This window comes from Chrysochloris asiatica, unplaced genomic scaffold (assembly GCF_000296735.1).
Source record: "Chrysochloris asiatica unplaced genomic scaffold, ChrAsi1.0 scaffold00065, whole genome shotgun sequence".
Taxonomy (NCBI): domain Eukaryota; kingdom Metazoa; phylum Chordata; class Mammalia; order Afrosoricida; family Chrysochloridae; genus Chrysochloris; species Chrysochloris asiatica.
Window position 1 is genome coordinate 3611085 of NW_006408583.1, and position 13258 is coordinate 3624342.

At 40.2% G+C, this 13258-nt stretch overlaps 1 protein-coding gene across 1 annotated transcript; it reads right to left on the minus strand.

Moving 5' to 3' along the window:
* Positions 1-4438: 4438 nt before the first annotated feature.
* DMRTA1 (DMRT-like family A1) lies at positions 4439-12701 on the minus strand. Its single transcript, XM_006864496.1, has 2 exons — positions 12059-12701; positions 4439-5286 (listed from the first exon to the last, which is right to left on the minus strand). The coding sequence occupies exons 1-2, from the start codon at positions 12699-12701 to the stop codon at positions 4439-4441; spliced, it is 1491 nt and encodes a 496-aa protein (XP_006864558.1).
* Between the last annotated feature and the right edge of the window lie 557 nt (positions 12702-13258).

Below are 13258 nucleotides of genomic sequence, written 5' to 3' on the forward strand. Positions count from 1 at the left end.
TCATCTTCTTTCATCATGAACCTGGTATCTCAAAACAATGGGATAGACTTCCCTACACAAAATATGAAAACAGATGTTAACCCTCTTCCCTTTCACCCCCAATTAGTGTTTTAGGAGTTTTGTCCTAAAACTACCTCTAAACATAAATATCAAGATTATAAAGAACTCGCTGATGTACAATATAGTCAAGTAGTACTAACAGTGGTTGGTAGTTGTGTTTAGGACTCATGACAATGTAGACTGTAAGCAACCTGAGGAGTGGTTCTTGGTCTTATTGATCTCTTTATTCCGTGTCTGGCACAGTGTCTACCACAAAGCAGGCACCTTATAATAGCTGTTGAATGAATTCTTGAGCTAATTCATTGTATCTTTTATTTCATTCAGTGAAAACAATAAACTAAGAACCTATAATATACTGTATATCAAAGCTTTGAATGATCAAGACCATATTCACCACCTCCACCAGTTGCAGAAGGAGCTCTGGTAGCACAGTGGTTACGAATCGGGCTGCGAACCTTAAGGTCAGCGATTCGAAACTACCAGCCACTCCACAGGAGAAAGATGAGGCTTTCTACTCCCGTAAGGATTTACACCCTCGGAAACCCTGTACAAGGTCGCTATGGGTCAGAACCAACTCGACGACACTTAACAACAACAACCAGTTGCTGAGGAGTCCGTTTTATGTGTAGGAATAGAACTGTGCTCCAACCGATTTTCAATGGTTCAGAAGTAGATTTTTATTTACAATTTTTTTAAGTGATTCTGGGTACACTCAAACCTCCACACTTTTGGTGAGCAGCAAAGTATGGTAAAGATTTGTACCACCCAGGAACTCCTTCATAATCCAACTAAATTAGTGAAGCCAACAACTTGCATTTCTATGACTTGCACTAGTTCTGTAACTTGGGGGTAGCACAACGTGACTTCTGAGCCTCTGTTTCCTCACAAGCAATTAAATGGTTGGACAAAATGACTAACTCTACAAGGTTCTTTTAGCTTTAAAATTATTGTAAAGCATGCTAAGGGCATAAAGCTTTATATATAACTTTTATGTATAAAGTTTTATAAAAACTTTTTAAGGTTTTAGTTTTATAAATTTGAGTAATTCCAAAAATAGATGTTCTTTTCAGTTCTAAAGTAATCAAGTTTCTCAAGCACATACATATGCATAATGATCTAAAGCACATAGAGTCCAGCAATTACAGCATTGTTGTTATGAAACCAGATCTTTGTCATGTAACTTCCTTGAGAGCACAGTATTTTACATTCAGTAACTTTCATAGGATCTAGCACAGGACTTGAAATAACTGTTAGTGGTGTGCCGTGGAGTTGGTTCTGACTCATAGAGAGACCCTATATAGGGTTTCTGAGTCTATAAATCTTTGCGAGAGCAGAAAGCTTCATCTTTCTCCTGTGGAACCGCTGATAGTTTCGAACTGCTGACTATGAGATCAGCAGCCTGACTCGTAGCCACTATGCTACCAGAGGTCCTTGTTGTTGCTGTTGTGAATTGTCATTGAGTCTGTTCCAACCCATAGCGACCATATATAGGGTTTCCAAGGAGTGGCTGATGAGCTTGAACCACCAACCTTGCAGTTCAAACGGCTTTGCAGTCTGGAGCATTAACCCACAGCGGCACACCAGGACTCTACCAGAGGTCCTTGGCATTCAGTAAATCAAGTAATACACTGGAAACAACTTAAGAATTACTAAGAGTTCTAACCTGAATGGCATTTCAGAAATTCATGAACCCCATGAAATAAAATGCATAACCATGTGACTGTGGGCCAGTTCTTTGGTTTCATCAGAGTCTCAACAGATCTATTACCCAAAATGATTAATTTATTCATTATATATTAATTCAATATCAACTATGGGCCAGGCACTATACCATGAGTTAGGCTTAGAATTATACTTGAGTTTTATAATGAATATTGAATGCACCAAGTTTTTACAGGATCTGCTTTCTTGTATTCACACCACTATAATTAATGCCTACTCTGTGAAACATATTCACATTCTAAATCAGCACCAGATCATTTACAGTAATTTAACTGGCTATTTGTTGGCAAAATAGACTTTAAAAATGCATTTTTATTGGCTTCATAAGAACTGATAGAGCAAGAGAGAGTGAGAGAAAGTATAACTTAAAAAAAACCTTTAGTGACTCATGCTGCTTAAATTGTTTAAAACATCTCTGCTTTATCAACTCTCCTACAGCACAGCTGGGGTCCCGTTTATTCCTAACAACAATAATAAAGTTACTGTCTTTAACAAAAATAAGGACACTTCCAAAAACTTCATAAAATTGTTTTCTATGCAGCTTTCTTGGGGACGTTCCACTGGCTGAAAAAAAACAACAGGAACAATAACAAAAGCAGCCTTCCAAAGCTCCACATGGCAAACAACAAGTATTTTTTTAAACTCATATATTTGAAGAAAAAAAAAAAAAAAAACCTAAAATTTATGACAAATTCGTCATTTTAGAAATCTTATATCTCTCCTTTTAATATTCTGAAGAAAATGATCTTTTTCTTTGAGGAGTAACAAATCCTTTTCACAAAAAAACATGGAACAAAATATTTCCCTAGATAGAGGTATAGTGGTGGTTATGCACCGTGGAGTCAGTTCTGACTCATAGTGACCCTGTACAGGGTTTCCGAGGCTGTAATTCTTTAAGGGAGCAGAAAACCTCATCTTTCTCCCAAGGAACAGCTGGTAGTTTTGAATTGCTGACCCTGAGGTTAGCTGCCTGATTTGTAACCACTACGCTACCAGAGCTCCTTAGACAGAGGTATACACAAACTGAAAGATTAAAATGACCCTCCACAGTAGATGTCCACCTCATAATATAAATCATGTCCATGTAATGTGATCCCAAAGAACTATTTCCAAAACAGATTCCCTATTTAAGAACCATTCCACCTCCACTGAATCTGTTTCAACTCATCAAGACCCTATAGGATAGAGTAGAGCTGCTCTCGGGGTTTCTGAGGCTGTAAACCTTTACAGGTGAAGACAGCCTCATCTTTCTCCTGAAGAGTGGGAGGTGGATTCAAATGTTGGCATTACAGCTAGCAGCCAAAACAACACATAACCCACTATGCCACTGGGGGGGGGGGGAGGGAGTAGTTACCATTAGAAGTTATTAGTTCCTATCAGAAACCACTAGCTTCAGGGTATTAGTTACCATTAGAAACCATGAGTTCGTATTAGAAGTCACTAGTTCCAGGGTAGTAATTGGAGTCCTGGTGTGATGTTGTGGGTTAATGCACTGGACTGCAACGTCGGTTTGAACCTCAAGGCCAGCAGTTCAAGCTCACCAGCAGAAATCCTATACAGGGTCTCTATGAGTTGGAATTGACTTGACGGCACTTGAAATATAACAAATAACAACAGGGTGGTAGTTGCCATTAGAAACCATTAGTTCCTATTTACTATACTTGACTGAGCCTGAGTGGTGCTCTAGGATAGCTACTGAACTGCTAGCTACAAAGTCAGTAGTCAAAATCCATCAGCCTTTTCAAGGGGAAAGCCTCATCTTTAAAGATTTAAAGTCTCTACAGTCTTGCTATGAGTTGGAATACACTCCATGGCAATGAGTCTGCTTTTTCTTTCAATACAAGAACTGAGTTGCAATTAGTGATAGTGACCAGGAGATGGCGCAATCTTACTTTCAAAGATTTTTTTCTCAATTCAATGTTCATTTTAAAGAAAAGAAAAAAGGTAATGGTGCTTGTTATATCACAATTGGCAAATGAGAATAAAAAGAAGATATTCAGAAAATTAAGAAACTCAAATTACCTAAAGGTTTTTATGACAACCGATCACATATATTCAAATAAAATAGTTTTAGAATACTTTGAATAGCTTTATTTTCTCCTGTGAACAAGAAACAGAAGAGAAAACATTTAAAAATAATTATTATTTAGTATTATCTCAATTTTCCAACTCTTTCTCTTGGATCACTTTAACCATAAGGTCAGTGGTTCAAGCCCACGAGCCACTCCTAGGTAACTCTATTCAGGGTCCCTATGAGAGTTAGAACAGACTCAACAGCTCTTAACAACTAGATTGCTTTACACTCACAAACACTCTTAAAACTATGTACTCCACTTTCCAATACAATAAAAGCATATATTTTTAAAATAGGAATTTTATTAACTGATGTTTTAGAGAGAAAATTTGCTAGTTTGAAGTAAAAAAGATTTCCTGATATAGCTTCATTCAAGGCACAAATAATGTTGAAAAGTTTCTTTCACTTAATGCATGCTAAAGATATCTGTTCAGATATAAAGTCCATTCTACTACTTATAAAAAATAGCATCTTTAAGCTCTAATAAACCATTCTCATAGATATTATACAGCATTAGTAGATGTGCATGTGTGTGTCATATACTGCTAAAAATGCTTCAGAAATGGAAACTGAGCAGCTATATTAACGACTGTTCTGATTCAGTCTGGAATATAGTCCACTGCTAGCTAGGGAATCTTTGCTAGGAAAGTATGAAGAATCCCTAATCAATCCTGAAAAAGAATAATCCACAGCTGGCCGGAAAGGTAATGCAGGCACCAATCCAGATGTTACGTGGGGTGACATAAAACCAGACAGCCCTCTTCCTGGAGGGGAATATACCAGTCGTAATGGACTGATGCCTAGTCGAGGACTTAGACCGTAGAGACTTGAATCACCTCCGTATGAAGCAGAAGTAGTTTGAATAGGAGAGAAAGCTGATTTATTCCCTAGAGTTCCAAAACCAATTCCAGCTAGACTAAAGTTAGAAGCTCTCGGAAAGGTTGTAGGCCCAGATCCTCCTGCGCATGCTAGCTCCCTGGGGTCTGACTTGTGTTCTCGCCCATTTAAGACCTGCTCAATGGCTTGGACCACATCCCCTTTGCAGAACTGAAGAATACCTTCTAATCGGCTGCGTCTATAAGATGGGAAAATTTTGGTAAGGATGTCGAGAGGGTCTCTTGATCTTGAAGACATTGTGGGAAGGCAAGATCTGGGAGCAATGATGTCTTTGGCCCATTCACTCTCATTTCCTGATTCTAGATCAGAGGAAGATAAAGATCTGGGACTCTCTTCACCTCCTGACTGTTCCCCAGGGTGAGGAGACAAGATGTTATCATCCTTGTTGGAGTTTTCTGAACTAGATGATCTGATGTTTGGGTTTCCAATGACACCATTAGACTTGGGAGATGATTCCAGGGGAAAGTGATGGGATTTGGAGATAGGTTCTTCTTGTCCACTTTGGTATGACCCACATTTACTTGGTTTTTGTTCTGGAGAAGAGAAAAAAATGTTTAAAAATAAAATATAGGACAAATGTTCCAGAAACAGTACTACCTGCTGAAAAAATAATGGTGGACAATAATTCATTTACTCATAGTAATAATTATCCACTCCAAGAAATTTTGATGAATAAATCAAGTTTAAAGCATCCATTTAAAATACAGGTGTTGGGGAAATGGAAAGATGCTTTTCCTGATGTCATTTCAGGATCTTAAATCATACATTTAAATGCAGCAAATATTTAGGAATCATGAAAGTCTACATTGTTATCCCTACTAATCTAATACCACTAAGGCACACTGTTTGCCCCATATTGGCAATTTGAGATTTTCCTAAAACGTTACTCAAGTTTTGTTGCTGTTAGGTGTCACTCTTTCAATTTTCAACTATAGCAACCCCAAGTGACAAAGCACAGAGTTTTCTATGTTACAATCACTATGTGTTGGTGGTGGCTGTGTGCCATGGAGTTACTTCCGACTCATAGCGACCCTGTACAGGGTTTCCGAGGCTGTAAAGCCTTATGGGAGCAGAAAGCCTCATCTTTCTCCTGAGGAACAGCTGGTAGTTTGCAACTGCTGACCCTGAGGTTAGCAGCCCAATTCGTAACCACTATGCTACCAGAGGGATAGATTATACTAGGGAATAAAAAAACTAAATAAATAAACAACGTTTAGGTAAGAAATCCAAAGAAACAATAATCATAGTTTAAAAATAAATATATTTAATCACTAATTTTAATACTTCAACAATTGGTTTCTTAAGTTCACATTTCAAGTTCCAATTAAATTGCCTGAATGACACATGAAGAAATAACAAAATTACTCTCATTTCATTTCAAATTTAAGTCAATAACCACTACTGCAATAGTAATCTCAAATCAGACCAGAGCTTGCATATTTATTTCATTTTATGTGAGATGATACATAGTTGGTATTTTGCATAATCTTTGCTAAAATATGTACTATTTTTTCTAATTCCTAGAAAAGAGCAAAAAAATATTTTAGAGCCCTGTTGTTTCCAAAATAGGAAGCAACATTCCTGGACTCTGTATGAATCTTCAAAATTTTGTACAACTAACATGCTAGTTCAATGATGATGCACAGAGGAGATGGTAATCATTGCAATGAAACAATGAGTGTAAAACCAGTGTTCTCCCATGTAAACTATAATTCAATTCACAACACTTAAAAAAATTAATGATCAAAAAGAAATCAAGGTTCTTTGGAATGATCTTACTTTTCATTAGTATTATATACCAAGAGCCATTTAAAAGAATGCTGCAGTTAAGGAATTGCCTCCTTTATCATTGTCGCTAGTTAGATGTGCTTCTGTTGAGTCCGCTAAGGCCTCATTGACTTGCTCAGAGGGGATAGCACCAGTTTAATGATAAAATGAGAATGACAGCTCATGGTTCCAGAATGTTGAGTGTTCTGTGTATTGGGTTGCCTTGTTCTCTTCATGAACTCTGTGAATAGAACAAATCATATTACTGTTTCTATTTTCCTACTGGCATAAATGAGGCCTATTGTTGTTGTTATTAAGTGCTATTGAGTTGGTTCCGACTCATGGTGACTCTATGCAGGGTTTCTGAGCAGCAGCTGATGGGTTTGAACCACTGACCTTATGGTTAGCAATCCAATGCTTATCCTAAAGTGTCACACCAGGACTGTAACTGCTCAGCAGATCCCTACAATTTTAGAGACGATCCACAGTAGTATGCCCAAGATTCTGCTCTTTGTCTCTTTAAATTCACAATCACATACTTCAGATAGACATTGTGAAAAGCAGGACAAATCTACCTAATAAAATCATTTCTCACATTCAAAAAAAAAACAAAAACCATGCTAGTCATTTGCTTTCCATCACACAACTCCACTGTTGCTGTTGTTGTTGTTTAGTGCAGTAGAGTCAATTACAACTCATAATGATCCCTGATCCCGTATAGCGTTTCCAAGAAGTGGCTGGTGGGTTTGAACCAGTTACATTGCAATTAAACAACCAGTGCACTACACTAATACTCCCCGAATTTGTTGTCATAGTTATTAAGTGCTGCCGAGGTGTTTCCAACCCCTAGTGACCTGTATAGGGTTCCCATGGAGCAGCTAGTGAGATTAAACCACTGACCTTGTGGTTCAAACTGACTTTGCAGTGCAGCGCATTAACTTACAGTACAACACCAGGTCTCCACTAACACTCCACCAACAGTAATGGGAAATTGTCTAGAAAACAGTTTTCTATAAAAATCTGAAGTTTCTTACTCAACATTTTGAGCATATGAAATTAAGAAAGAAAAAGTATATTTTATATTCTTCTGACAGGCTAATGCCAGGAAAATAATAATGTACACAGTAGCTAAATAACTTTTATTTTGGTTTCAATTTCCTCTTATCTAATAGACAGATATTAACTATTTCCATGAGAAAGGGGAAACTATCAAGAGAATTACCTACAGTTTCTGTCCAAAAGTTCATTTTCTATAAAGCTTGTAAGTGCAACAAAATGTGTAGTGCCTATCTTTTCATATGGTTGGTGGTCATTTGAATATCCTCTTGGTAAAACGTCCATTCAGGTCCTTTGCCCATTTTTTGAATGGGTCATTAAGGAAGTTATTGTTATTGTTGTTCTTAGGTGCCATAGATTAAGTTCCAACTGACATCGACCCACCCTCGGAAACCTTGTACAGGGTCGTTATGGTTCGGAACTGACTCGACAGCAGTTAACAACAACATGTACAACAGAGGAACCTGGTGTGGCACTATAGGATAAGCAAGGTCAGTGGTTCAAACTCACCAGCTGCTCCTTGTTGTTGTTGTTAAGTGCCGTCGAGTCAATTCTGACCCATAGCAACCCAGTATAGGGTTTCCAAGGAGCAGCTAGTGAGCTTGAACCATAAACCTTGCAGTTCAAATGACTTTGCAGTCTGAAGCATTAGCCCACAGCATCACACCAGCGACTCCTTGGAAACCCTATAAAGGGTTGCTATGGGTTGGAAGCAACTCAAGGGCACTTAACAACAATGACATGTACAACAGAAGAAAACATAGACTGATCCAGATGCTCAGTGTTAGTCACTGTGTCAATTCATCTTATTGAGCAGCTTCCTCTTTTTTGCTGATCAAGTCTGGCGTCCTTCTCCAGAGACTGCTCCCTCCAGTACATCTTCCAAAGCAAATTCATCCATTCTTTTGGGTGTCTGTGGCACATGCAATATTCTTCACCAACACTACACACAAAGGTATCAACTCTTCTTCAGTCTTTACTCACTCACCAGCTCTCACAGGAGTATGAGATGACTGGGAATACCACTGGGCAAATACCATTGGACTAAAGTCCTCATAGTGACTTATTTGGTTTTTATCACTTTAAAGGGAGTATTTGGCAATAGATTTCCCCAATGCAATATGTCATTTGACTTCTTCATGGATATTTTCATGAATGCTGATTGCTGATTCAACTATAATGAATCCTGAACAGCATCAATAGTTTTTCTTTTTATCATGGTGTCTGTCAGACTTGTATTTTGCTGACTCATTTGTTGCTTTGAGGCTGGAAGCTATGCCATCAGCATTTCAATGCCAGTGGAACAGTGTTAAGATGTTGGAGTACTTTATAATAATTCTGGATATTACATCCTGTTTAGTACATAGTTCCCCAAATTTTCTCCCAATCTGTAGGCTGTCTCGAATTCCTTCAATGATCAGGAGTTTTTCATTTTTATGAGATTCCATTGATCTATTTTGTCTTTTGTTGCATGTGCCTTTGGTGGCCTTTCCAAGAACCCACTGCAAGAATAGTGACACATCTTAAAGGATGCAATCAGTGTCACTGAATTAGAGACATGGAATTCGCTGTGTATACTTTTACCAACATTTAAAAAAAGAAAATTAGTTAATTACATAAATAAATGTATTTGCCTAAAGCTATGACTTAAAATGGAAATTTACAGTGTTTTCTCCAGTTTTCTTATGAATAAGACCTAAATTTTAAATAATTAACTATAGTTTTTTGTTGTTTTTTTTTTTAAGTAAAGGAATTGTGTGTGATATAACACTTTGAGGATCATGTTATCATTGTACCAAGCATGTTGTTGATTGTTGTTGTTAGGCGCCATCGAGTCGGTACCGACTCATAGCGACCTTATGCACAGCAGAACGGAACACTGTGCCAGTTTCACTACTATGTTGCTGGTAAGTACCATCAATTCAGTTTTGATTAATAGTGACTGTGTATAAGGTTTCCGAGTCACGGCTGATGAGTTTGAACCACTGACCCTGTGGCTAGCAGACCAGTGCTGATCCTACACCCGGACTCTGTATTAAGCACAGGACATGTTCAGGAGCATGTTTGTTTGACTGACTGTAAAATGGAATGGAGGGGCCAATGCCTGCCTAGCTCCACTAGGCAGGTTATTATTTAAGAATTAGTGTTTTATTTAAAGCAACAGTTACTCAAAAATTACAAGGATTTTCATTGTAAATTACACTAGACAGGCAATGATCCCCTCCATTCCATTTTATATGTAATCAAACATATATCCCTGAACACAAAAATACAATTTCGTCTCTGCAGCAACTTATACATAAAAATAATTTTCTAGCTATTGTGTTCATGAAATGCTGATTGTATTATGACTATTTTGAAAATAAGATGCTTTTAAAATATTGTGATACTGTTTACTTCATCTTTCTATCTTCTGAACTGCTATAGCTTTACTTCTTGCATTGCTTTTATCATTGCATCATATGCCTTGTATTGTAGTTTTTTGATATATCCAATCTTCCTCCTTTTGAATATAAGGGTCTTTTGTGTATTCACTTTTGAGTCACTCAGTTAGTCTTTGTCTAATGAATGAGGAAATTAAATCAATGAGTAAATTAAATCAATTCATGGATATTGTGTAATAGGAGACAGTCAATTTAGAAAACAACATTGAGGTAACCTTTCAAAAAGTGACTTGCTTTTATGGGCAGGTTATCTCAAGCAAATAAGAAATTTTATAAAACTGAATGCTTTGGTTACCCCACCCACCCAAATCCTCACATGTGTCTCTCTGGAACATGCAAATAGCACTGTTAATTTAGTTTGATTTTCTTTTAAAGCAGTTTTACTTAATCAGTTTACTCTTCAGTCCTCTGATCTTTCATAAGAAATGTTAAAAGTCTTATTTTTATTCTACTAAAGTAAACAAGAACATGTTCAAAAAATTGGCTTTGTGAACGCAAAATGGTATATGGTTCGTTTAAATACAGATATTCTTTGTTAAAAACACAGCCTGGGATCTGTTAACATCTGCAATTTTTATTCTCAGGGAAATTTTCTAGTTAATATCTGACTGTACCTAAGAAAACTGGTGGATAATAGACACTGGGCTGCTAAGCACCAAGTCCCAGGATGAAATTCACCAACCCCTCTGAAGGTGTCTGTCCCAGTGAATATTTAAAGTCTCTGAAACCCTAAGAAGTTGTCCTGCTCTGTCCTATCTGCTTGATGTGAGTCTGACTGAACTTAATGGCAGTTGGTGTGGATTTTAGTATCATTATTAGACAAGTCCAAGACACAACCTGTTCTTAATATTTACATACAGTAATATGGCACTTTCACTGCTAGTAAGCCCAGTGGAAAGCACTGTAAAATTGGTTAAAATTCAGTGCAATTTACATCAACCAAAAAAGTTAATTTTAAATTGTCTTGACAAAAAAAAAACAAAAAAAACTTTTTTTTTTTTTTAACCTAAATCTCAAACCTCCTCGGGCAAGAAAACCCCATTACTGGACTTTGCAATTCTTACCAATACTTTTACAAATATTGCGAATCTAAAGTTTGGTGGGTTTCCCCCTATGGAAACATTTACAACTTTAAATATTAGAGCTTTGAGAAGAGGACCATAAACATAAACAGCTGGTAAGGGAGAGATTTAAGATGAGAGGGCGCAAAAAGCCTTCATCTTTCAGTCTCTTCCCTTGTGGTGTCACTAGGTGTCCGGGAGTCCATTTTTTATACTTAGTAACCCCATTTGACAAAGAATGACTAGCCAGAGGTTTTTAAGCTGAACAAAAGGCAAGTCTTTCTTCCAGGAGTCACCGAGTGGGTTCAAACGGCTCACCTTTCTGTTAACTGAGTGCTTAGACTTTGTATTACCAGGGCTCTTTTTGCTTCTTCTAGGATAAGCCCTGGATTGCTAACCGCAAAGTCCGGGGCTCAAACCCACCAACTGCTCTGCGGAGAAAGATAAGGCTTTCTGCTAGGTAAAGATTTCCAGACTTGGAAACCCTGTATGACGTCACTATGAATTGGAATCGACTTGGCAGTGGTTTGGGGCTTAACCTGGCCCAAGGATTTGCTCGAAAGTTACAGAAATATCCGTGAATCTCCCAGGCAGGAGCAACTGATCACTTCTGGTTTTAGAAGCGGACTACAGAGCTAGCGTAAAACACAGTACCTCCCACTGAATGAGGTTTTCGCTCAAGGCTCGCTGGAAGTTCGACTCGGACAGAGAAAGGTCTACCCAACTACTCCAGTCTTCGAGCTGTTCATCAGTTTTTATCCCGGCTGGCTTCTCTTTCATTACCTTAACCTCAGGAACCAAACAGCCAGCGCTTCCTAAGTGAAGATTACAGCTAGAAGCTCCCCAAAGCGCAATAAGTACTTAAAACAAACAAAAAAACCAGCTCTCTCTCTTAAGACAGAGCTGCTTGTTTCAAAAAGTTCTTTCTCCAGAGCAATCTTTCCTTGTACAAAGAGCCAAAAAAAAAAGCAGCTCACCTTGTTTTTCCTCCAGATAGTCCGGCTGGAAAACCTCAAAAGCGGGAGTTTGCCTCATGGCCCCCAGTCCCAGCGCAGTCACCGCCGCAGGGGCGCCGGCGGCAGGGGGATCCTCGGTTCCGCAGCTGCTTCTGGATGTCCGACCCTCTGACCCCGAGGGTCCAGAGTACAGGAGCCTCTGCAGCCCACGGGCCTCGCTCTCCTCCTGTGCCTGTTGCCTGCGCAGCGCCACCTGGGCGGCCATGACGCGCTGGCGCTCGGCGATCAAGGTGCACTTGGCACAAGCGCAGTCCCGCCAGCGACAGAAGCGCTTGTGGCCCTTGAGCGCCGACACCACGCCGTGGTTACGGCAGCGAGCGCACTTGGGGGTCCGCGGGTACCCGCAGCCCACCGCCGCCACCCCTCTCTCTAGCCCGGCCGCTGGTGGACAGGCTCCGTTCCCCGAGGCCGCAGCGGCGGCGGCGGCGGCGGCTGCCCGTAGGAAAAGGCTCGGCGGCCGGAGGAAAGCAGGAGGAACAGCCATCCCCGGGGACACCGACAACGCCGGGGACAGGGGCGGAGGGGCAGCTGCCACCAGGCCCGGGGCCAGCTGGGGTCGGCCGCTAGTGCTACGATCGCTGCTGCCACAATGGGACTGCTCCATTCCGGAGAAGTTGCTGTCGAGGGATAAAGATAGAAGGCCAGGCCTGGGCTTGCAGTCCGGAGTTAACCCTGCCTGAGGGTGGGGATGGGGGGCAGGGGGACGGGCCGCGGTCGCACTGCCCCCCACCCACTCACGGACCAAGTTTCCCACTCTGCCCAGAGCAAATTGGGAACGCCTGCGTCCCGGAGCTGGAAACGCGAAGAAGCGCAGAAGCCCAGGGCGCGGCCCGAAGTGAATGCCCCTACGTTTGGAGTGCGTTTGGAGCCAGCGAAACCGAGGCTGCCAGGCTACCCCGCCCACCTAGTCCAGTGGCCCAGCGTGGAGCCCCGGGGAGGGCCAGGGGCGGAGAGTGGAGACCACTGGAAGGAGGGGCGGCTGCGGTGGAAGACACCAGAAACTTTCCCTTCCTCAAAGACGCGCCTTTAATTTACTTTCGTCCCCATGAGTTCTTTACGTGTATCTTTAAAAAATTCTTTTCACTCCCTCTTCCACGCTTTTCTTAAAGTAAAGAAGAATTGAGTTCTCTTCCCCAGTTTTACTCTTCTCAAAACCAACTT

Bases quoted from the DNA above. Each gene is read 5' to 3' on its own strand.
- DMRTA1 (XM_006864496.1), bottom strand. From the start codon at position 12,701: ATGGAGCAGTCCCATTGTGGCAGCAGCGATCGTAGCACTAGCGGCCGA. The intron at 5,287-12,058 runs GTGAGCTGCTTT...TCTCTTCTCCAG, and splicing joins CTATCTGGAGGAAAAACAAG to AACAAAAACCAAGTAAATGT.